The sequence below is a fragment of the Molothrus aeneus genome, chromosome 9 (genome assembly GCF_037042795.1).
Source record: "Molothrus aeneus isolate 106 chromosome 9, BPBGC_Maene_1.0, whole genome shotgun sequence".
In the NCBI taxonomy this organism is placed as follows: domain Eukaryota; kingdom Metazoa; phylum Chordata; class Aves; order Passeriformes; family Icteridae; genus Molothrus; species Molothrus aeneus.
The window spans coordinates 14,864,353-14,890,418 of NC_089654.1; the positions used below are offsets into that span (position 1 = coordinate 14,864,353).

A 26,066-nucleotide genomic window follows, 5' to 3' on the forward strand; every position below is an offset into this window, starting at 1 on the left:
AGAGCATTGCCACTCTACATTGCTTTAGCTTTCCATGACTGCTTAAATGATATATTCTGCCATGCTAGCTGATCAAGGAAATTGTTTACATTGCTGTCTCTGAGCTGTGCTCCACATTCTAGTTCAGCAAGGCATTTATGCATTCATGATACTGAATGTTGAAATGCACACTTATGGTAACAACAGCATTGATTGTAAAATCACAGAGGGATGCTGAGGTGGGAAATTTAGCTTACAACAGCAACAGGAAGGAATTCCAAAACAGCTTTGCAACATTCAGGTTCATTAAACACCTGTCACAGTCTCCAGATACACTGAGTGACTTAATTACCAGCAAAGAACAGGAACTGCACAAAAATAAAACTGAATAAGTGTTGAATTAGTAAGTCTGTCAGGTTTTTTTAATAATTCTCCACCTGAGACAGGCTTATCACTTTGGACAAAACTTGCTGATCAATAAAACCTGCAGCTACATAAATTGTACCTTTTCCAACATTTCTAGGTGACAAGTGAAACTAAAACCAACTTGCTTTTTCCAGGCAAAAAGATAAAATACCAGAAAAGGAAGACTAATGTTTTCCTAGCATTAAGTGGGTTTTTTAAAAGGGAAGAAAAAATTAAAATTAAAAACTAATTTGGGTATCTAGCAGTAAATTTTCTACAACTCTTCATCTTATTAAAACTTATGGCCTTGCTAAGTCTTGAAAGACTGACTATTCAGTCAGCCAAAACTCTGAACTTGGCAACAGCTTTGTATATTGAAAATAATCATGGATGGAAGGAATTACTGGACTCAGCTTGCTGATGCTGCTCATTTTGCCATTGTTCTCATGAACAAAGACAAAAATACAACTAACTCTTGACATTGACCAGCTGGGCTGGACAAGCTACTTGAATTAATGCTCTTGGTTTCTGCCCGAAAAATATATTTAATCCCATGTACAATACTGCATCTTGTAGTAGTATAGCATGTTATTACTAACTAAGTATTCCAAAGCAAACATTGAGGGCTGTAGCTCTTTGCTCATTTTTGGTTGACCATTAGCATCTGCCTGGACAAGAGAAAGCTGAGGCCAGGCAGCACAGACCCATTTGGAGAGCAGGGGTGGCTGAGGAGCAGGGCTGCTGGGGTCACCTGCAACTGCCCCAGGGTCTTGGTGAAATTCTGCTGCAGAATAAGAGTGCAATGGTCCCTTGTAAAGAAACTCTGGAACAGAGCACAGCTCTTCCAATTATCTGACTGGGAAAGAGGAAACCAGACTAACTCATAAACTGGAACCATGAGGAAGAGTCCCACACATAAACACGAGAAGGGCACTCAAATGCAGCTCACACTCTAAACAATTGTTAATTTTGTGCTGTTCAAAATCTAAACATGCCAAATCTAAACATTTTTTCCCCCAAGAAATAGCTCTCATTATGGTTATATTCCATCTATGTACAAGTGGCAAAAGCTTTGGACTAGTTACAGATAATTATTTTTCTATTTCACAAAAAATTATTGACACTCAATCTCTCTGGAAGTGACTGCAACTCAGCAAGAAGGCATTTGCAGCTTCGATCCTGCAAATATTTATGCTCACGAACTCTAGGCGGGGATAAACTGCTAAATTTTAGTCAAAATACTCAGTAACAATCTTTTTGGAAGTGACATTTTTTAAAAACTTCAGGTACATTTGTACAATTACTGAAGTCTTTGAGATTAAATTCCAAAGACAGTCATTTAAGAGAGAAAAGCAAACCACGATTCTAAGCAAATTCTCAAGAGTGCAAGCTCCAGTCTCATGAGTGTGTCAATTGGCCTGAAGGACACAGAAAGTCATGTCTGCATGATGAAGGCTGGAAGCGACAGAGGTTTCTTGACCAAGCTTTTGTTTTCACTATAGCAATGCCATAACAATCCTAATCAGACAGCAAGGGATGACTTACAGGATTTTTTTTTTGTTATGAACATATAATTAGGAAGGGTAACGATTGAACTCAACTGTCGTGCTTCAAAGGAAAAGTAAGATGATCATCAGTGTAAAATATAAACTTATCAAGAATGTTTCAGATCTGCAGATAGCAAAAAACCCACAAAGCAAACACTGGAGACAATCATGGCTTTCTTAACTCAAGTGTAAACACTTGCTATTTCTCCCTTGTTAAGAATGTGGCCCTGTAGCCAGACATGACTGAGACAACATCAAGAATCAGAGGTCCTCTACGAGCAAATACATGAATTAAAAAACATAAGGGAGTGAGACTACTCAGAAGGAAAGTCTTCCCCACCTTCTGTGGGACTCAGAGCTTCTCTGGCACAATTGATAGATACAACTACTGTGTGCAGCTCCACAGTGAGCATAACAGCCTTATTATACATATATTTTTTAAAAATTAATATGATATTGCAAACATGATAAAGTAATTTTTCATAGAAATTAATTCTGCTTTGAATTTGGTAGCCATATTCAGGAACCAATGAGGACTGCTGTCGTTAAAATATTTGAGATTATTACACCCTTCACACTGGCTTTAGTAAAATAAATTATAAACTAGCAAACTTGGTTTCAAATAAATTTCAAATAAAAGACCTGAACATACTGGCTCAGAAACAAGCATACAAATCCACACCAAGTATAGAAGTGCTCCATGCTGCCAACATGATAGCAGTTTTGTAGAGTGATACTATTTAAAATCACGGCTATCTAAAACAAAAGCTGTTTAAATACTTGAATTTTCATAATTGTTTTTATTATTTCACAAACACACAAGACAAATGCTGTAATGTAGCCATCTCAAAGTAAATAATAAAAGTATACTCACTCTTAGTCCTGGAAATCCAGGAGGACCAACACCACCAACAATTCCCTTTAAAGAAAGTTAATCTTAGATTATCTGAATTTTACCATTTAAAAAGAAATCCTAGAATTAAGATAAAAGTGACCTACAAAGCAAATCAGTTTTGATTTTTACAGTTTCCAAAGAGTGACAGCTTATCACTGTATAGAGAAATATGCTTAGTAAAATCCCTGAATTGTAGAATTAGATCACCAGATATTTGCATCATGGGAACATTTCTGCTGTTAATATAGGAATATGAGATTTTTTTACCATGATAGTTAAAGTTGAAGGAAGAAAAATCAATTTTTTAAGGGTGAAAAACAAATTTATTAAGATTTCCTAGAAAAATAAATAAGAACACCATCTCAGTTAAACTGAGAAGAGGCTAAAACACTGCTGAAAAGAGTTGCTAAGTCTCTTTGCCCTATGTGAAACAGGTATTGCAGTCCTCCAGGTCTCCACGTCTCATGCAAGCTGTGCCAGCACCTGGACCTGCTCCTCAGTGGGTAACACTCACAGGGCCCATTGCAGCGTGCTGGCACCCACGGGGAAGGGGAAGTTTTACGCAAGCAAAGCTAAGCCCTTTCTGTATGTGTCCAAACCGGGCACGGCTGCTGGACACGGCCCAGAGGACACCTTGGTGCTCCCCTCCCTCCTCAGGTGCCTTCACACTTTCCCCAACCTGCTCTAAACTATCCCCAGGGGAAGCTGAATGCTCCAGCAACATCCTCCAAGGCAGACTGACATCCTCAGAGAATGGAGAGGGCGTTGTGGAAATGAAGGATGGCATTAACCAGTTAAGCAGAAGAAATTAGGCATGGAGACAAATGCCATTAGTGTTAAGTCAGCACATGGGAAGAAATGTCTTCCCTTCAAGTTCCTGCTGCCACAGGCCTCCCAGGCAGCCCCTGGTCTCCAGTGCCAGCTCCCAGAGAGGCTCTGTAAATATGCCATTAGCATTGCAGACCCTGCAGCTGCAGCACTGGCCCCTTGCCTGAACAAGCCCTGCAGGGTGAGCCCGGGGGAGGAGGGGAGAGGGGCTGCTGCCTGTCAAAGAAGGCAGAAAGATCAGCAGCTGTCTTGGCAGATTAGATGGAACTTGTTTGCAAATGCTTGCAGTGAAATGGGCTGCTTTGTAACGGGCAAGTTTGTAATTTCAGATCTGGTGGAAGGACAATATCTGCTTTATCAGGAATGGAGGGAGACTTGGGAGTACGAGGAGGGGAAGGAAGAACTCACCTTTTAATATCATTTACAAAGTAGTTGGTGACACTCAAGCCCTCAGTGGGTTTTCAAGATGAAAACCATACTGATATCACCTGACATTCCAACAAGGGAAGCTTTGCCTTAGGGACCGCAAATGCATAAGAAATTTTTTCCTGTGTTCCAAAATGTTGACACCAAACACTGATAATCCACCAGCAAAATTCATGTAAGCTTTCTAAAATAAGTTTCTAAGATGGGTGTTAAGGCAGATCTTCAAAAAATAGAGAAACTCTGCCTGGCTGATGACTCTGTTCCACATCAGAAATATCTTTAGAAGCAAACTGATAGCAGTTGGCAAAGGAGCACCCAACAATACCAGATGATTTAAATCAGCTGCTCTTTTACCCAGCACTTATTGCTGTTCTCTTCTCTTGCCCAAAACCTTTCACTGGTTTCTGACACCGAAGGAAACCTGAGTTTGGAGTCTGCAGCCAGAGTTTCCCTACAAATAGAGCAAGAGAGCAAAGCTCCTTTGAGGGCAGCCTGTGAAGTGACGTGAGCGTGGCACAGGCTGGACAGCACACTGCAAGGGCACACCCTGCCAAGGACAAAGCTGCTATCACACTGATTACAATGCACTAAATGACAGGCTAGCGTAACTGTGTTCAGTACCAGCTCAAAGGATGAAATCAACTATCAAATGCACAAGCACACAAAAGCTGGGGTTTTACATGCAGGCCAAATTTTGTTAAGGTGATCCTATTTTGTTAAGGTGATCTTAGAATAATGGTTTAAAAAAACAACACTAAGTCATCTAATGCAAGAACTTTGGAAGACAGAACATTCATCACTCAATGCAATGAGGACAGCAAGAGATCTGATTCTCAAGGTAGTCAGCACATGCTGCAGTGGAAAATGTGTTCTCTCTGCAGCTTTCTGAATATTTTCTTCCTCTCTTTTATACTTATTATAGTCGTTTCCTAGTAATTTCCATGGGAAAGTTAATAGTTCAAAATTTTCCTGTTTTCCTGGCTTTCAAGACATTTCTTTTGAAGCAAAAGTCTCCTTTAATTTTGGAGGGGAGTTAACATCGAGTTTTACAAATTTTATCATGTTAATCAACACACAATTCAATACTTACAGGACTTCCATCTGGACCAGGGGGGCCTCTATTTCCAAAGTCACCTGGAAAACCCTAAAGCAGAATAGAAAATACCTGTTCTTCATTATTCAGGACATGAAAGGTGGTCTGGACACTGAATCCCTATAGATTTGGAGAATTAAGACATCATAAATAGATTGAGGGCATGTGATGAAGGAATGGAAAAAGCAGGAAGTTTCAGCTACACAGTTCAAATGAACAGAACAGTGATATTTGTTTGCCTCCTAAAGTCACAAAGCCAAAATGATAAGATTATACACAATGCAAACACATGGAAAAAGCAAACAATTGAATTACTTTCAGAGCAATATTAAACAAGTATTACTTGAACTGTTTTTTTGGAGTCTGTTTTCCTATTTCTTAACTCTTTTTTCCTGTTAGCTTCAACATTCACTAAAACATTTGTCCTTTCCTCAACTCATCCCCAAATATTAATGGTTAGCATCTCAGTATGAGATCTCCTATTCATTAGAAATCAGAATTCTCATCTAACTGATGTGAACACTTCCCTGAGTCTGCATCTAGACACAAACAATAACTCAAGACACAGTAAAGCCTCATTTATTTTATGAGAGTTTTAACTTCAGAGGCTAGATTATCAGAACAGGAAAGAAATCTGATTTGCCAATTCAAGCATTGAGGCTTAAAACAGAATTTCCATTTCTTGCTTCAAAAAGAAAATGGAATGGAATTCCACCACTTTGCTGGCTCTAATCTTCCGTCCTTCCTGCTAAGGTTTTGAAAATTGCTTTACTTCTTTCAGATGTTGCCCACTGCAGAAGCATATAAGTTGCTGGGGGAAAAGTTATTTGATTTTTTGTTTGGGTTTTTAGGAGGAGTAGGGATAGAATCCCATCCTTAACAATAAAATAAAATAACAAAAATATGTGAAATGCTCTTTGTGCTCTCAGTGTTTCAGTATCTTTTTACCTCTCCGTGTGTAGCAGGAACAGCACTTGGAGGCATTAACCTTTCCCCTAGGTGAGACCATGTTCAAACCTGTTGCAGCTCCAAGCTACAGCTCATTTGGCCTTTTAAAGCTGCTTTGTTCAGAGGGCATCCACACAGCTGCCCAGCCCAGCACTTGCTGCAGCAGTGTCTTTCCTCAATGAATTGGGGAATATACATCACCATAAAACAGTATTCCAACAGTAGTCAGGAAGACAATATGAAAACTGTGCCAAGGAGATGGAAAAATCATATAATAAATCAAAGTAGTTGATAGTAGTTAAGCCATATTTGGCTTTAGTAACAAGCCAAACTTTTATAAAACTGAAGGCAACATTTTATGCATATATATATATGCATGTACACTGCCAAAATATGCTGAAACAACTGAATAGCTATTAATTCTCATCATCGTGCACAATATATGAAGTAATCTGAGACAGCCTTCTGTAGCATCTTTTGGGCTGATTTTTAGGTGGAGATTTTTTTCTGCTTTCTCACGTTAATTCAGAAAAGCTAAACACAGGAATTCCTCTCACTACAATGAATTTTTTGTTCAGCATCTGATCACAGAACTCACAAATAAGAATCTACAGCTGTAAGATCTGACCATACAGGTCTTCATATTTTTGCCACCTTATAATTTAAGAAGTAGAGGTTCTTAGGTAATGGTCAATAAAGCAGATTTAATTGATTCTGAAGGTTGTACACCATTAGTCTGTTCTTTTTTCCCAGCTGTCAAAATGTGTGTACAATTTTACATATACAAAATGGATATTTGAGAGTGACTATGTTGTTAAAAGCTATCAACTAAGAGGATGAAGCCAAAGATTAATTTATGACCTTTTCCCAAACAGCATATTTGGGTTGTACTGCCTACTATTGGTAGGTGTTGGAAGAGGCAGAGTTGTCATAACAGGTCTATTTTTGAAACTACAAATGAGGCCTCAAAGGGGAAATGAAAGATGCTGTGGGACAGTTTTACCAACCACACTGAATCACAAATGATACAGCACAATCCCAGCATAGCAAGGGTTACAGAAGTGACAGATCACCCACAGTCATTATTATCACATTCTCAACAGCATGCATTTTTGAACTGATACTGAAAAATCTATCTTAGTAAGTAGAAAAATGAAAGCAAAGGCAACAGTCACAAAAGTATAAAACTAGAAGCAATATAATAAAACTACTGTGCAACAACTGTTTTATTAAATCAATATTATCATTTAACATTATTATTAAGCATACAAAGGACGATTATTCATAACTTTAATATAAAACAGAACCTGAACTGGTTTTACAGTTACAGTGGATTTGATTAATGAACTCGTGTCAGAACAGACCTTGTAAATTTTACCAAATTGACAACTGGTTTTAACTAATCAGAGAGAAGAAAACTATGTAAAAATCTTCCCCCAAATAAAAGCAAAATGCATCATGCTAACAGGACGGAAAATACATTAGAAATACTGCAGAGCTAGCCAACAGAAAGAAATTGAACACATATACTTCTACCATGAAATATTTTCTTTAAATGATATTGTATGCAAAACAAATAAAATTAAAACAAATCCTCACTCTATAGATTCAGGCAATTGAATATTTTGTTCCATTTCAAATATGCCAGAAATATTACAAATATGAACAACTGTTCAATAAACCTACTAAGTAGCAGCATTTTGTCAATGAAAAGTGTTTACAATCCCTTGTATGATCCACTTCTATACTTTAAAACTGCTTTCCAAAAATGAGATGATACTTCAGATCTCATGTCTTTCAAAAGGACCTCTGCCAGCCAGACAGGGCTTTTATTTTCTCAAGTATTATTAGGGACAGTTTTGTCCAAAAAAATAAGTTATACCCTAGAACAAAAGGTGAGGATCCTGGCTTCAGGCACTGTAGAATTCCCATGCCAAATTTCTTTTAGTGACAGTGCCCTACCCCAAAGCTTTGTTAACTCTAGGGCACTGTGCCAAAAAACTTTGTCATTACAGCTATCTTTGTTTTGGGTTAAAATAACATGTCTTCTCTAGGCTTGTGATCCAGCAAAGTACTTCAAGCCAGGTTCCCATGTGATTTCTCTCCTAGCTGGTCTCACATTAGTAGCCTTTAGTCAAATAAGTACTTTATAGATCATAGAAAGGAATTGGAATGAACCTTGGGATTGAGGAAATTAATGACATTACAAAGAAATCAGTACTAAATGAAAGTAATCACAGACATCCTGCAGAGGTGCTTTTGGTGCTCTGCACCTATGTGAATCCTCTCTGAGCAGATTTATGCAAACAGAAGTCCTTACAGAACATAGCCTGGCACTGACAGAAGCCCTGCTCTTACTGTAAATGGAAAATAACTGCTGACCACAGCACCAACAGACTGCTATGGACTGGGACAAATCCTACAAGAACCACTGCATTGGCAGGCAGAAGCCTCACTGAAACCTGCCACAGAGACTGATGGCAGAAGGCAAAACGTGCTCCAGTGTACACTACTGTCACCTCAACATCCTATTTCATACTAAACACCAGCCTTTGATTCCCATCCAGGCTCTTGGCCCCTTTAAACACTGCCCATACCTCAGGGGCACAAGACACTGCCAACTTCTGCAAGGACTGATGGCACAGGGCCCTTCTCACCCAACACTCAGATGCAGAGAGCAGCATTTCACCCAGATTCTATGCAAACTGCAATATGGTCTCATGGCAGCTCCAGAAAGAGCAGTCTACAGACTTAATGTAATTTTGCTTGCTTTTCTTTATATCAAAGCAATTTTTGTAGCCTAGTGACTTTTTTGGCTGATCACACAGAAAACAAAACACAATTAAACAGAATCCTCTACGACTTCCATAGCATAGATCAAGGGCCAAATGATGATCATCATACTACTGCTGGACAAATTTGTTCAACATGGTAGATGAAAATCATCTGAACTGCTGAACACAACTGACTGCACAGCTGGAGAGCCCTATGGTGTTTTCCAATCTCAAACCACAAGAAAGTTAAAACTGGAAACTCCTGGATAGCTTCAAAGACCTAAAATAATGTGGTTGCAACAGAAAACAAAACATTTGACATTGAAGACACCACAGGAAATATGTAAACCTGATAATGTGTACTTGGCAGATTTGTGTTTATTCTCAGCTGTAGAAATACATGTTAAGAAGAGGACAGCTTTAATTTACTACAGTCCAGAAATATCAGACATTAGAAGAACCTGATTTTCACCCAAGCCAACATCAGACTTACGAAGCTTGCATCATAGCTGCACCTCATGCTAACACCAATTCTACACAATATATTTGTGTGTTTCTGTCACCTTCTAACCCTCCTCCTAGCTGATATCAGTAACCTGCCACAAAGCTCACAGTGCTGAGTCTTCCATACTTTAGTGCTTATAACCTGCACAGAATCTGCAGTTCTGAAAAGTACTAATTGAAAGTGATAGAAAGTCATTGATGGACAAAAATAAAACTAACATTTTTCAGCTGATTAAAGCTACAGAGTTAATTCCGGGTGGATTTACAGTGGCAGCAGGAATTGTAACAAGTATTAGAATCTTTACCTGTCTCCCTTTAGGACCTCTTTTTCCACGGAGGCCTGGGATACCCTAAGAAGGAAATAACCCACCATAAATAGATTTTCTTTTCTTCAATACTTAAATTCAAGTAATTAAACCTGCATTTGATTGGAAACAACAGAGTATGAGGAGCACCATTAAAAACAAAAGTATTTGAGCAAAGTATCATAGAGGAAATGTCCTGGAGCAGAAAGACAAACTTCATCTTTCCTGTGGCAATACCAGAACAATTGTGAAAAAGGGCCTTGTCCTGCTTCCATCACACTACATGTCCGGACAGCCTTTTGGCTCAAGTGCAATAAGAAAAGGCTCAAGCACAGTGATAGAGATTAACTATTCCATGGCTGGTTCTACTGCAAAGATCATCCAACAAGAGACAAATATTAGTTATTGTAAAAAAGAAATTGCTTAAATGAAAAATATCCATTCACACTTTGCTGAAGAAAAAAAATAACCCTAATCCTTGCAGCTGTAGATGAAAGTAAAATAATACCTTAGAGTTGCTCTCCATTTTACTTCAGCACCAAGGCATTTCATTGATTAGACTAATTGGGTATGTCCTATTCATCTTATTTTCTTCAAATCAGTTTTGCTTTTAACCATCCCCCCCCAAAAAAAAACCAACCAACCAAACAAAAAAACAACCCAAACAAATGAATGGTTAAACCTTGTACATTTCCCCGCATTCTAACATATTGCATTACCACACAAACATCAACATTTCATTAATGTTCCATTAGGCCTACCCTTTCTCCTTCAGGTCCTGGTTGTCCTGCCACACCTGGAGGTCCAATAAAACCCTAAAATGTAAGAAAAGTGCTTGATTTCAAGGCTGGTTGTCCCTCAGTACTGGCCAGCTAAGGCTCATGACATAGGGATTAAATTCAGGCTCATTTGAAACTACCAGTGAAGCTCTAGAAATTTAAATGTGAGTAGGATTTAATTTCTTGGAGGTTGATTTTTTTTTTTTAATTATGGAAGATGGTACCTACCTTGTTATCCAGACCTAAGGGAGTAAGGAAAACAAAGGCACCTCTACTTTCTACAGTTACTTAAAACAGCTGAGAAGCAGAGCACAGTTTGATTACAGGAATATTTTAAACCTAAAGCTCTAAAGATACTTCACATCCTGTTGTTGTACACCTCGATGGCACAGCAGTATGTGTCGGGAGGGCTGTGTCATCATTTTTACTGGAAGTTACTTTTAGAATTCATACACAAGATTTAGCCTTAAGGTGTTTTCCCCTAAATTACTCATGCATTGGCCATTTTTAGCTTTGTGTAAACAGAGAAGCAGGAACTTTTAGGCAAGTGACTGGAATCACTTATGTCTTGTTCATTGAAGGGAGAACAAGTCAAAATACAGATGAGAATCTGAACAAAAATAAACTGAAGAAACATAAAAGAAGCAATCCCTGAGGGTGCAATATCTGTTGCGTGTGTTTGAGAAGCTGCTGCAGGTAAAGGCTTCTAGTAACTACACTAAAAAAAACAAAACAACAGCAACTCTTGCAACATAGTAAGATTATATTAATTGATACTTGAGAACACAATACACTGCTGAGCAACCTGTATATGAGCTGAAGGCCTGAAAACACCCACCAAATCCACCAAAACATCCTTCCAATCCCAGATGCAACCAGCAACATAAAGGTTTCTGGAAACCTGTGCCTTCTGCTTGATGGTGAGAGTCAGTCTGAAGAAATACTTATCCATGCACAAGCATGTGTAGGCATGCTCATGTCTCTATTCAAAGAAAACTAAATTACACAGCACCCACCCAAAAAAACCAAACCAAAACAAAAACCAACAAACCCACAACCCTCAAAAAAACCCAAACCACTGAGAAAGAGCATGATAAAAGGCACAGAGAGAAAACCCCAACCCAGCCAGGAATAAAAACCAATCTATTTTACTTCCAAGAGTAACCAAAACCAAACCTTGAATGCATGGAACATTAAGAACTTTCAGGGCCTGGGATACATATAACTATGACTGAATCAGTCTAAAATTTAAAGATCCCTTTCATGGTTTTTATGTGACAAGACTGTTGCCCTTTATCTACTTCTGTAGCTGTTACAGATTGCAAATGTCAGATCTGTCTCCCTTCTTGAAAGCCTCCATTATGGAAATAATGTTTCAGGCCTGAAACATCCACTCAGCCCTCACACCCAGCATGGCTTTCTTTTCTCTCCTGCATGCAAGTGAGAGGAAGGGCAACAATGGAAAACTGCTCTGTGCTGCTCATGGAAAAAAACAAACTCTGAGTTTTCCCATTTGTAGGGTCTATAAAAGCAGTGTGGTTCTGCAGGCATACCCTGGCACAGCTGGATTAAATACCTCACCCCCTTTCTTACCTACTGTATGGGTAAAACTAGACATGGATATCAAAATGCTTATGATGCTTACTTACTCTTACTCCTTTAGGACCTGGGTTACCTTCTGGTCCAGCTAGGCCCTGTTACAAAAAGAGAGAGTTGTAATTAATTTTAAACAACCAGATATGCTCTATGTAAAAGAACTGCAACAACACTTGTTAACTGTAAACTGGCAACACATTCTTGAAATTTTTAAGATTGAAGAAGGTGTCATCAAGTAGTCCCCTGGGACCATGTTCAGAAAGGTCTCCCATTAGTGCATGGCTGAAACACAGATCATGACTGAAACTTCCATTACATTAAATTATTTCTTCTGGGAGAAATTTTTTTTCCAGACACAGTGATGAGGCATTACAGTGACATAATTTCACAGGATTTTTTACGAGCTTTTGTATTTGGACACATTTCAGTTACGTTCAAGCTAGTGTCAGAATTGCATATGTGGTCCAAATGCTCTGAACACTTTATGTGATTTAACACAAAAAATGTTATCATCCATTACTGTATAAAATATTGTAATGGAACTTTGAAGTATATAGCCACCACAAACTTAATCCAACAAACACTGAAGCATTGGTGAAATTCACCCTTTAAGCAGATACAAAACCAAAGTCAGTTGTTGTCAACTGGCTCACATACCTTTACACAAGGAAGATGCTGAGCATTTCTACTTTTTATCTTATTTGTATTACTGCACTGAGGTATCTGTTACTTTATACATAAATCAATATTTATACAAGTACTTCTGTTTAAAGAAAGCTGCTTTCTGGCTTTATTGGTTGTCCTAAAATATCCCAGTGGGAATAAAACACCAAACTTTTAACGTTCCCCTTCCCTAATGGACTGAAGAAATAGTTTCAGCAGTGAAATACACACATTGGTGAAAAATGAGGAGGAACAGGTTGTCTCCTACTGCCTCTAGACTTGAAATACAAAGAAGATAAACCACACAGAACAACATGAGTTTTATGAAGGAAGTGTAAAGTATTCACATCCATGTTTTAAAGTCATGAGACTCAACATTCCCTCCAAGCCACTACCAGAGAATGAGGTTTGTTTCAAAGAAAAAAGACAGGATGTAAACAAATACATTTTTACAATTAGTAGTTTCAAAAGAGTTATATATGGTACTTTTGAAAAGAATAAATGAGAAAAACAAAAAATAAAATGCAAAGGCATTTGTATAGTTACTGCACCTGCCTGCCAGGGTAACCAACTGCCCCAATACTGCCAGCCATTCCTGGAATTCCCTAAGTGGAAAAGGAAGAAAGGAAAGGAAAATAAACAACAAACATGTTTCATGTCATGGTTTGGAGTCTGTTCTATCATTTCTCTTTTAACATCTACTCATATGACACAGCTTAAGCACATGGAAAAATTACTCTTTAAGCAAGCTACACAGAACACCCAAAAATTGACTCATCATACATAAGTAACTCTGCCAATTACAGTCATATATCCTTTAAAAGTGTGTAAGATTTTGTGAAATACAACAGTGGATGCCTTATTTCCATAACTCAAAAATAATTCAAGAGGGCTATCGGAGGCAATGAGGTAATTGCAGTGGTCCTAGATGTATTTGAAACAAATACATTAAACTTTCCATTAAAGAATCCTTGTGTCCTTACAAAGCCAATTTTTGTTTTGTTTCTTTCAGAATCAGGTCAATGTAGCACTGGATAAATCATGAATGCATACAATTGTCTCCACCTTCTTCTGATGGTAAGAATCAACTTTGTTTTTTCCTCACTAGTTATCTCTATCTCACTGATAGATTACAGTCATCACAGAAAACATACTGTGAGACTGTAATAAAAAATCACCCCTCATTCAGCGAAGGCTTGGGCATAAAACCCAGGAAAGTTATAAATTATGTCCTTGAGTTTTCGTCTCCTTTCAGGGGTTTACCATCAGTTATCATCACCATTTCCTTTTCAGTGTCATTCAAAAGGAGATTCCATCCATCTACTCTGCCTTTAGGGGCATCATAAATACTAACAAGAGACATTAGCAATTGGATGTCTTTGAAATCATGTTCAGATTTCTTCCTGGACAGACATAGCAGTTTAAAAAAGTGCTGAACAACTACTTCATTTCCTACATGCTAGGAGATGTAAAATGCATCAGTAGAGGTTTGAAATGTACCTCTTATAAGAATTTTACATCAACATCCTCCCAGTTGGTGTGGTAGTTAAAAAATGAGCTGGATAAGCTTTTCCATTTCATTTAGACTAATTCTTTACCACACTGATATCAACACAATCTGAATTCTTGCTCAAAACTTGTCCAATACTTCCTTAAGCAGTTTACACAGCTTGCTTATATTGAACACTTTTAATGGATTATACATTCTCCTATCCTAAAGGTTCATCTGCAGAGCACAGAGCTCTGTGCTTGCATCCCTTACCTGCTCACCCCGTGGCCCTTGCAGTCCTGGGTAACCCTTAAGACCCTGCAGGGAGAGAAAGAAATCTGTGACAAACACAATTAAACAAACAAAATAGACCTTTTTCTACTCTATTCTCTTTTCATCAAAGAAAAAAATCCAGATTTTTCTGCCTGCAGAGTTAGTATGGTTTATATTTAGCTGCTCATGAAAACTGAGCTAGAGAAAAGAAGTAAGAAAACTTGGCAGTTTAGACAATGTCAAGACATCAGTATGCTTAAAGTTTCAGACTTGTGCTCTTTTAAACAAACGACTTTCCATTTTACTGCTGCCCTTTGTGCTTTACCAGAATTTCTAGGTATTTGTAATTAAAACCTAGCACATCATTGGCAACTACAGAAGAGTGCCAGGAAGTTCCTGTAACCTGTAAAAATCAGTAGGTAAAGTGTTATGACTAATGCTACAACCATCACCTACAGAGAAAAAGCAAGTGCAGCAAATAAAAGGACTCCCATGTGCTGTCAGGAGCTCTCACAATGCTGACTTTTTTTCAAAAGTTTCATCAGAAAACAGCTTTGTTTTATTTTTCCTTAGTGGTTCCATTCTATCTTGTCTATCTTGTTTGCTGATCTTTATTCCACAACTAAGACTTCACCTAGCAACTCAGCCCAAATATCCCAAGGAATGGAAATTCTACTTTTCTCTTACAGGACTGGAGTTTCCTTCTGCTCAAGGAAAATAGGATTCTGTAGAAGAAGCACTGGGAGACACTCAGTAGCATAAAGCTGACACTTAATAGAATAATGCTGATCTTACCATAAATATACTGCTTTTGAAATTTGCTGATCAGCCTTACCCTTACATGATGCCGGCGTAAAGAAAAAATGAAATATGGAGCCCTTCTCAGGTTGAAACCAAGCTTTTTCCTTCCACATTTCTTACCGTGCTCTACTTCAGTATGCAAATTTTATCAGGATTTTATAGACCCAGATTCTCATGATTTACTGTCACACACAGATAGGGAATAAACTAGAGCAAAAATTGTAGCCAATCTTGGTACAGCTCTTTCCCAGAGCCATTGCAAAGCACCTGTACCCCCAGAGCACTGCAGAGGTTCTCAGGTGCTGCCATGGACTCAGGCTCCCCTGCCCAGGAGTGCTGTCCTTTGGTGCCAACCCACCCCAAGGGCCCTGGCTGCAGGGGCAGGTACGGCCACTCAGGGGAAGGGGAAAGGGGAGCCTTCTGCCCTATGAGATCTCCAGACTGATATAAGGAAAGTTTTGAGTGCTGATTTAAAAATGAAAAAAAAAAAAAAAAAAAAAAAAAGGGACACCATTAACTCATATGTAAGACTTTTAAAATCTTTTTTCTTGCCTGGATGAGAAGAAATGTCGAAAATATGCTATTTATTCAATATATATTTTGTATATCAAAATATAATAGTATCATTATATTAAATACAATAATTATATATGAGAATTTTATAGTAACTAATTATATATTATTATTTTATGTAATTACATAGTTTTATGATAATTTAATCTATATTAATATAAAATAGTTTCTCAGCAGTGCTGGAGTACAAAGCAAAAAGGATATATTTGATTCTTCTGCAGTTTCTTTCATGTGGCTGTGATTTACATCCTGCTATGATGATCCCACTGAATTGTTGTAAGGGGAGGTTTTGCACAGTAGACACAGTGCCAAGAGCAAGCCTAAAGTTCTTCTACCACCTCTGGACCATCAGACACCCACCTGGGGGGCACTGATTTGAGCCAGGATGAGTCACATGGGAATGGAAACAGCACCTTACCTTCTGGCCTTTGATTCCAGGTGGGCCTGGAAAGCCCATGGGGCCTGGATCACCCTACACAACAAAACATCCAGAATTAATGTTTCACTGGAACATGACCCAGGGTTATAAACATGCAGCACTTAATATCTTGTCTGCACTCTTGGACATTTGGTATGGAGAACTAGCTGATGTTGTTTGATTTTTATTACTTTTTTAGAGGAAGAAAATGGAAAAAGCAACAGTACCTCAATTGCAACCACTGAGTGCAACATGTCTGTTCCTGCAACATGGCCAAATCATGGCTGGAACAGACCTGGTTCACAACCTCACAACGTTTACTTTTAGCCAACATAAACAGGAGTGAAGAAGCCATACAGCTCTTGAGGCAACACTTTCCTCAGAAACAAGTGGTTTCACCTCAAATTAATACATATGTATCACCACTAGTGTGTATTGTTTGTTTTAATGTTATGTCAACAATCTGCAGCCAAGAACCAGGACACCATTATGGGGTGTGCTGTGCAAAATCTGCATAAATCTGATCTCTGTGAAAGACAACTTGAGAGGTGCATATGGACAGAGAGGCTCTGGGGGAACACTGCTGCTCTCTTCAGGTTCTTTAAACTTCACAACCACATAATGGTATATGGCAATAAGAATCAGAAATCTCAAATGCTGGGGAGATGGAAAGAAGACAAATTTTCATGGTTGTTGCAGATGGGGAAGGAGAGTCTTCTTGCTCAGGACTGACAGTGAAGAGATTCACTCTTTCATTATTAGTGCCTGAATTCAAACCCAGTAAGTCAAGGATTGCATCCTGGAAGTGAATTACTGTCAAAGTAAATGTAAGTCTCTTAATTAGAACGAGCAAATTAAGAACACAAAATAACGAGAACTATAAAATGCATATCGATCCCACAATTTTGGATTATAGATGTACTCTACATGTATTTAGTCATACAAATGTGGGCTTTAGACTGTTCTGTGGCTGCTTGGGCTCATGCCAAAGAACATAGCTTGAGTGTCAGGCAGCCATGTACAGCTCACCACACTATGATCTGATTGCCAAAACCTGGCTAGATTAAAATATTTCTGTAGGAGCTGCACTTCAATTTCGCATCGGTGCATCAACGTTGACAACATATATTTGTGAATTTTAGGGTTTGACAGCATGGACGCACTAAAAAATAAGTTATGTACACATCAGTAGGGAGTAAACCATAGTTATTTCCTAAAGCTTTTTCATAACAGAGAGTAGTCCTCAAATCTTACAGTGCTTCCTACCTGGAACAAATATTCCAAAACAGATCTACTAGTAAATGCTCATAAAAGAACTTAGCATAAATGCAAGATATTCTTAAACATACAGCACAGGCTAGCATATTAGAATGCAAACATTCAATTACACTTTAAGTGTTATCACGTTACTGTGTACGAAACTTGTGTTAATCTGAAAATGAAACAATCACAAGTTTTCACACTGAAAATTTCCATGAAGAATGGAATATTTGAATATTTATACTCAAATATTTGGGCAGAGAAGGCAACAACTAATTTGACTAAAGTTGCTTAGGAGGCAGTAGCAGGAATGTGTGCGCTTGTCATCACCAAATTCTGTTTTACACAACTTTCTGGAATAATGCAAGGTACTAAGGGAAACTGGAATCTGTACTTCCTTATATCAGTGTGAATCTAATCCAATTGCATTGTCCTAAAAGTCCTTAGATTTTATTTTTATAAGTTAAATCAAATATATAATTTAATTTTCAACTTTTAATATATTTTTAAATTTGCCTTGGATTCATTATGTCATCTGTGTCTACAGTAGTCAGTCTAACATAATTAACTGCTAAAATACACCAGTGTTAAAGTAAATACAAAACATTTTGCTGTTATAATTTATTTGAATATTAAACCAGACTTCACAAAAGAATAGGACAGACAAAACATTTTTCTATAATTAAGAAAATAATACCTTTTCTCCACATTTTGCCCGTCCTGGAGAGAATCCTGGGTCTCCTTTAGGGCCCTGTCACAGAGAAATTAAGCTCAATAATACCATCAGGAGAGGATTTCTAATAATATATGCTAAAACAAGTATTCTCAACTGTTACAGCAAGAGCAGAAAAAAATATAAATGTGCTTCCTATTATAGATACTTTTCTCATAAATTTTTCACTAAAGAACTAGGAAAAAAATAAAATAGTGTAGGTTCATACTGAAATGAGATTTACATTTTCCAAGTTTTGTAAAGTCACAAAACTTTGAAAAGCAGATTTTTTGGTAAATCCAAGCAGGATTAGAGCAGATGCTCCAGCCAAATTGCTCTGCCCCTGTGTCCATCACTTCAGGGCAATGTACAGGATTATCAGGCTGTATTACTGCATGAACCATTACCTTGTACAGGTTTCCTCAGGCTCAGCCTTCCCACAGTGCCAGAATCCACAAAATTAAATTTTCTTAACTAATCTATTTTCCAAAGAGCCAAGAATAAAGCCAAACCTCATGGATACCTTTACATAACTTTAAAAACACCCCCAAGTTGTTTCTCAGGAATTGAATGCTGAGGGATTGGCCATTGCTTGGAACTGCTGACCCTCTCTCAGGGCTGGACACTTTGGATATTCATGTTGTGCCTGCTTCAGAAGCAAATGCACAAAGGATCCTTCAGCACAGGAGGGAAACATTCATGCATCTTAAAGATAGAATAAAATTCTGCGTTCATTTACTGCTAGAAAATTCTTGCAGCTCATCTGCCATGTTTTAGTATCAAACAAGAGTGTTTGTTTCAGTGTGGTCAGCTGGATCTTCACAGACAAAACTTCAAGAGCACCCAGTTAATTTTTATTTAGAGAAAACCACTTCAGAATATGCTTGTATCAAAAAGATAACTTATAATTTAACAGAAATTAAAGAGATCACTAAGCACCTAGTAATATGTATATTTGATATTTAAATAAAATATATATAGGTACATTTACATATGTACAATTCCTTCTATTCTTAAACTAATGGACAGAGCTACAGAACTGATCAAAATTATCATCCAGTCAAGGGAGAAAATAAATTATAAAACAAAGCCTAGGAGTAATTGGTTACAATTAATTATTTTCCTAGAAATGTATTCTATTACATAGCCAGCATAAATAGAGTAAAAATTAATTCTGAATCTTTAACTGTCCTTATAGAGCTAGATAAAAACAAAAACACACAAAAACCAGAATCACTTGGTTTTACAGCACTTGGCACTGAAAGCTTTATTAAATTTCTTTTTATGTCCTCAAGCAGATTTTAGCACCTGTCATGACATGTCAGATTCCTGCAATTAGGAATCATGCTAAACAAATCATGGTGCTGCCTTTTTCCTAACAGATCTATCAAATTGTTCAAACTAAATATGAGTTGAAGGCATTCTGCAACTGCACAAATCTGTCAAATCTATTTAAAGGCCCTATGTTACACAAGATTGAAAATGTTATTTGAGCTTTAAGTCCAGTATTTTGTCTTTGACTTTAAATATCACTTCCATAAATCTACAGAAAATTATTCTAGCATATTAATAAATAATAATGTCCAAGATATTAGAATATTTAAATGGCAAATCTTGGGCATGGACAATAAAATAGCAATTTATAGGGACTGACAGTCTATATTTTTCTTTTTTTTTTTTTAAGCAAAGCAAAAGTTAACAGCAATTAAACATTTAAACCTCAGTTTATCAGAGGCTGAGCTGATTTACAGGAACTCTCTTGGGAAATACAGATTACATGCAAAGATAACCATTCTCAAGCCATCATTCTGCACACATAGGTGATTTTCTTTCCACTGAATAATCTGCTATTTTGTTTTGATCTGAAGTTCAATTTGATCGATTACATTTAATTAAAATATATTTATAGTAGCAGTCTCCACCTGTAAACAAAAGAAGGTCAATTATTTCTATTATAGGAAACAGTTCTGAGGCTTCCAAAAAATATTAAAAATTTCATGTGCTTACATGTCAGCATGGATAAATAAACTCACCTTGGGACCTGGCAATCCTGGCAAACCTGGGTTCCCATGTGGTCCTGGAATACCCTATTAAAAAACCCCAAACAAATGAGGAGAACAACAACTGGGATTACTCTGTACACCACTGAATAAATGTGAATGGATTGCAGAGAATAATTTTACTGCATCTTTCCTGCTTTTAGAATCACTAGTTAGGATTTTCAAAGGATTCACAAGAAATAAAACATACACATCTTCCAAAAATTAAAAGTGAAGGTAAGTATCCCCTTTTTCATTACAAATCTCAGTTTCTATTGTCTTCCCAGGTAATTCTTAACAGGTTTGGCATAGTCACTGCAATGTTGCTCTCCAGCTACAACACTTGAAGGCATGGAGTAAAATCAGTAAAATCACATTCTGAGGTACCCAGCTACACACTGAAAAGTGAGTGGATGAGTTCCTGGTGAGTTAAAAGATGTCTCAAAGCAATGTATCCCACATTCTTAAAAAAAATAAATCACAGATTCTCCAGTGTAGAAAATGGACTTTTTACTAAAATAATTCAACTTCAGTGTTCCAGGAACAGAATAAGCTATCAAGACTGTCTAGGCCTTCCAGTATAAATGTCCATTCCTGCAACACATTCAGCAATCTTCACTGCTTGAAAAATTGCACATTAGGGAAAATATTTGTTGCAATGGTTGTCAGCAGCTATTCATCTTCCAAGTGCTGAAGGACCAAACTGGTGAAAATCTGTCCCTGATAAACTGGCAACAAAGCTTCTGTTGAATTCACTAAAGCAAAAATTCTTCCAAAATCCAAATACCAAATATAGTAAGAATACTTTTGAACTTTCTTGTATATTCAGTGGTGTAACAACAGATAAACTCAGTGTTTGTCTTTGCACCACACGAGGCCTCATTCACCAATGACACCTTGCAGTAACACTGAGAGCTGCATCTCTTAAGTGCTCCCTCTCTCATTAATGACCATGTTGACATAACCCCACAGAAATGCTAACCCCACGTGTGCTGTTTGAGAGATTAATTTGCACACTGGCAACTCTGGAGGCACTCTTAGGGATTTAGGAGAAAGGAAACAAATAGAAAGTGCCAGCAGTGCTGCAGTGGCTCCTGCTTTCACTGCCTGCAGTGTTACTGTCTTGGGGCACAGTGCTGGAACACAGAAGTGCAAAAGGATTCTCATGGAATGAGGCATCAGAGGAGTTTCATGTCATCACTAATTCTGAAACCACTGAGATTTCATTATCAAGAAACTTGGAACAAGCCAAGACACTTAGAAAACATAGTCACATGTGAACTTCTTTACCATACAATTGCAGGGATCAAAATCAGTTTCCAGTGGAAGTCTCTAACCATGAACCATACATGCTCCAAGTGTCCCAACCATGTGGATCTCTGTCAGGATCAGCTTTGGACACACACTCTGATGAAGGCCCAGGCAATGCAGCTCTGCACTCTGCTGTTTCCCTTTGACAACTCAAGTCACATTTCAGGATCACAAATAGCAACTCATGTGAAGGAAAACAGAAGTCACAGGGCAGGCTGCTGGATGAGGAACTGAATTTTGAGTCAAAGTTTTCACAGGCATTTTGGCTCACAAAATTCCTGTCATAACATACATCATCACTAGCTGCACCTGCCTGAATTTATGAGTATTGTACAAAGTAAAGAACACTGATATTTCAAAACCATTTCTTTTTTATCAAATAGTTTTATGGACTTGCTTGGCCTGTATAAATATATTTTAAACTCAGAACAACTGGTAAATATTCATCTCAGCCATTTTCATATTTTTCCACACCCCTTAGAGTAAGCAGTCCCTTCACATTGGAAAGCGTATCCTACACAATAATTTATCCACATTACTGCTCACCCAAGAGAGCACTGAGCTTTTAAGTTCTCTATGCCTCTAAAAAGACCTTGAAGCCCAAACAAATTGCAGCTGGGCAAGAGCAATCTCAGCAACAGGCATGGCTTTAAACATATGAACAGCCTCCTCTGAAATAAAGAAAACTTCCCAGTTGTGAGGATCTACTTGGATATGTGAGATCCTGCCTCTGATGCCAGACATATCCTTGCCACAGGCAGCGTGCAACATAAAAAAGCTGAGTTGTAAGAATTGTCAGCTCCTACACAGAAGGATCCAAAAAGTCATGAAGAGATGAATTTGAAGGAATGTTTTTCATTTTATACTTTTAAATGTGTCTCTTCTCTTCCCTTACCTCCAAACTGCTCTGAAACATGAGTTTGGTTTTTGGTTTCTTTGACCAGTGCCAGTGCTGTGAGTTCCCACCCATCAGGCCAAGTTTAGAACGTCCTGTGCTGTGCTGGCTTTCAACAGGCTATTGAGCAGCATCTCATTTAAACCTTCCTCAAAGGCTGAACCAAATCTCCTCCCACACATCTGCTGAGCCCACAGATGTGAGCCCTTTTCTCCCACTTTCCATCTGCCTTGCTGACTGCAGCCACAACCATTCACATCCCCAGCTACCATGGCCTGAAATCATCCCCACACCAAACCTTCACCTGCTCCCTCCAGCTGCCCTTCCCCTAAACCCCTCTGATCAGCCATGACCTCAGGGACTGCTCAGCACATGGTTTTAGTACACATTGCACAAACAGAGATTCAGCCTCTTTTGCCCCATTAATTAATCAGTACAGCAGCACAGCACAGGCCTCTCCCCCGTGCATGGCAGAGGGACACAGGGCACTGGGGCAAAGCCCCTGCTCTGTCCCCAGGGTCACTGGGGCAAAGCCCCTGCTCTGTCCCCAGGGTCACTGGGGCAAAGCCCCTGCTCTGTCCCCAGGGTCACTGGGGCAAAGCCCCTGCTCGGCTGCACCCACTCACACAAAACAAACCATTGCCTACTGTAGCTCATTTCTTTAGCAAAGCACCCTGATAGCAAGCTAGGATCAAGCTGCTGAAGCTCAAGAGACTAAAAGAGATTTTTGGGATTACTTTTTACCCCCACTCTGTCTTGCAGTGGTTAATTTTGTATCTGTGCCTGCTCCTCTGAGGCTGCATTGCTCACTCCCCCTCACTCCAAAACAAATGCATGTGGTTTTAGATTGCAGCAGATGGGAGCAGCATGGAAAAACCAGAAGTTAATATTGGGAGCAGCAAAAGCCAGGTACAAATATAACAACGCCCAGTGTATGCACCCCTACATGGAATTAATTATGCTGGAAGCTCATAGCAGGAGAAACAGTTTGTTTGTCTTGCTTTAACCAATCTGCCAAATGTTCAGAATCATAACACTTTCATCACAAGCATACCTCACACAATCACTAAGCATATGAATGAAGTTGAGAAAACCAAAATTATGCAAACTCCAGTGTGATTATTGGTGACCTGCCTAGAGGTGCAGAAGTACACAGTTGTTTTACTCACCCGAGGACCTCTCTTCCCTGAAGGACCAGGTAAACCTGGAGGACCTGGAGGACCCTGGTGATAGAAAATCAAAGAAGTTGAGGCTAAAACCTGACACAAGGGCAGTATCACAACTCTAGATGAGACCAGTTTTGCTAACTGACAACTCTGTGCTCGTGCTGACCTCCTCAATTTGAAAACCAATTCCAAACAACAAGAAAGTGGTTTTAATCTGACTGCAAATCAGATTTCTGTTTAGAAAGTATCTTGTGTCAGAGAAATTGGAACTAACAACCTGGATAGTAACTTCTACTCAGGTGTATTTGTACTGAAGGAAGAAAGTTTAGATGAAGAAAGCAAGTGCAATTGTATTTCCAAGGAAAGGATAGAGAATAATTATTAAGCCTTTCCAATAAGCTTGCTGGCATGCCAGACATTTCAGAAAGGTTAGGGTAACTGTGAAAAAATAAGATATCACCTCACAGAAATTACAAATATCAAATAAAGAAAATAAATGTGGACCAATTACTGTTCAGTTTCCTATTAAAAGCTGCTACTAGTGATAACTGCTAGCCCATTTCCCCTTCTATATAATGAATATAATTCTCTTTAAAGATAATGCAGACTTTTTAGGATGCTAGTATATGATCAAATGTATCTTTTGCAAATGAATTAGATTATTAGTCACCATATTAGACAGTGTAACAGCCCCTGCATATCTGGTTGTTTTCAACATAGAAACCTTTCCTTTTCTATATAATGACTGCTGTCAGATTGAAAACTCCAGGATCAACTTCACTGTACTCAAATACAAATGAGTGCTCTAAACTAAAATCTGCACTACCTTCTATTATACTTCCCCTATCAAATTAGGAGAAATACATCAAATTCCTACAGAGGAATGGGCTGTTCTTAAGGGTGAATTCACCCCCATCCACATGCCTGCACAGCAAGCCCCAGCTGTAGCAGTAACCATGTACTTTCTGCAAGGGCATTTGGGCATCAGGAGAGTCAGAGCTCTTGAGGGAGGTCAGTGGATGACAGCATTAGGGGTTCAGCCTGCTTTGTCACACAGGCTCCCTCACACTGTTCTGGGTGCATGACATCCTCTCAGCTGAGACACCAGGCAAAACACTGAGTGCCACACTGCCCACCACCCAACAACAGAGCTGAAAACTGGCTGAAAGGAATACCAGCAGAAAAAGCAGAAGGGCCATTATGGTGGCCAAAATGATCAACAGGAAGATTTTGCTAAACAGGGAAGAGATAAAAAAGGTAAGTGAGGAAGGAAAAACAGCCTTGAGGGTTTTATTAGCAAGCAACATTTCATTAAGACAAAGGCTGGATTTTTGAAAACCTCCTGTTCTGTGTAATACTTTTTTTTTTCTTAGAAAGGTAATGTCACTGCAGAGAAGACAGTGCTGATTATGGAATTTAGGCATCATCAAGCTAAATTACATTAATTTGGCCAGAATACAGATCACTTATGCACAGTTCTGGGAAAACCACCATTGTTCTAAGGAACTAAAAGTATCAATTATTTCCTCTCCAATTAATCATAATAAATGTAGGAGTTTAAATGTAATTGGGAATATCTGCATGTCCCTACATGCTACATTAAGTCATGCTGAAACCCATACCTGCACTTCCCCTGATCTTTAGATCAAACCATAACATCTCATGCTTTTAGCATAGGACATTCTCTATTCATTAGGACTGCACAAATGCTCACTAACATCCTCATTTTTCTGAGGTAGAAAGACCTCATGCTTAATAGCACAAAAAATGTAACAGGGAGATACATGGAAAAGTCTCGACCTGGCTTTCTTGTCCAGGTTCAAAAATCCACTTTAAAGGTCACAGAGCTCCCACCCTGCCCTGCTGAAGCAGTATGTTTTAATATCTCCTCTCAAAATGTAAGTTAAGAGATGCCTTTTGATTAAATAATTATCCTGGGACTACAAAAGAAAACATATTTTTTGTTAAGTGAAATGGTTGCAACCCATATGCATTCTTTTGTGATTTATGTTCTTCTCTATCCCTGTTTCAGACATTTCCTTAAAAATACATGAATAGGTAAACCCCACCATTTTTCTAATAGGAACTGAGTATTAAGATCCCTGATGTTTCTTGCTGCTTTATTGCATGAGGGCAGTGAGAACATTTTTCCCTATGTGGCTTCTAAATTTTTTTAAACACTATCTGCTTCCTTTGCAACAGAAAACAAATAAACACCCAAATCCATCCCACCCTTACTGTGATTACTCTAATTCAAACATAACTATCTCTTTTCATACAACAAAAAAGAGAAAATCTAATCACAACTAAGCCCGCAGAAACCCCTAAAAGAAGCAGCAAAATTTTGACCTGGGCAGACAGAGCATTTTAAAACAAAGTCAACTGTG

The 26,066-nt window shown here is 38.3% G+C and overlaps 1 protein-coding gene across 1 annotated transcript in view; it reads right to left on the reverse strand.

Annotated features, from left to right (window-relative positions):
* COL24A1 (collagen type XXIV alpha 1 chain) overlaps positions 1-26,066 on the reverse strand; it is a 114,825-nt gene that overhangs the window by 76,431 nt on the left and 12,328 nt on the right. Inside the window, exons 4-14 of the mRNA XM_066556038.1 lie at positions 23,683-23,736; positions 20,302-20,355; positions 18,254-18,307; positions 16,297-16,350; positions 14,505-14,549; positions 13,294-13,347; positions 12,133-12,177; positions 10,466-10,519; positions 9,705-9,749; positions 5,171-5,224; positions 2,806-2,850 (exon numbers count right to left, since the gene is read on the reverse strand). Of these exons, the coding sequence (XP_066412135.1) occupies positions 2,806-2,850; positions 5,171-5,224; positions 9,705-9,749; positions 10,466-10,519; positions 12,133-12,177; positions 13,294-13,347; positions 14,505-14,549; positions 16,297-16,350; positions 18,254-18,307; positions 20,302-20,355; positions 23,683-23,736 (558 nt within the window). The remainder of the gene's footprint in view (positions 1-2,805; positions 2,851-5,170; positions 5,225-9,704; positions 9,750-10,465; positions 10,520-12,132; positions 12,178-13,293; positions 13,348-14,504; positions 14,550-16,296; positions 16,351-18,253; positions 18,308-20,301; positions 20,356-23,682; positions 23,737-26,066) is intronic.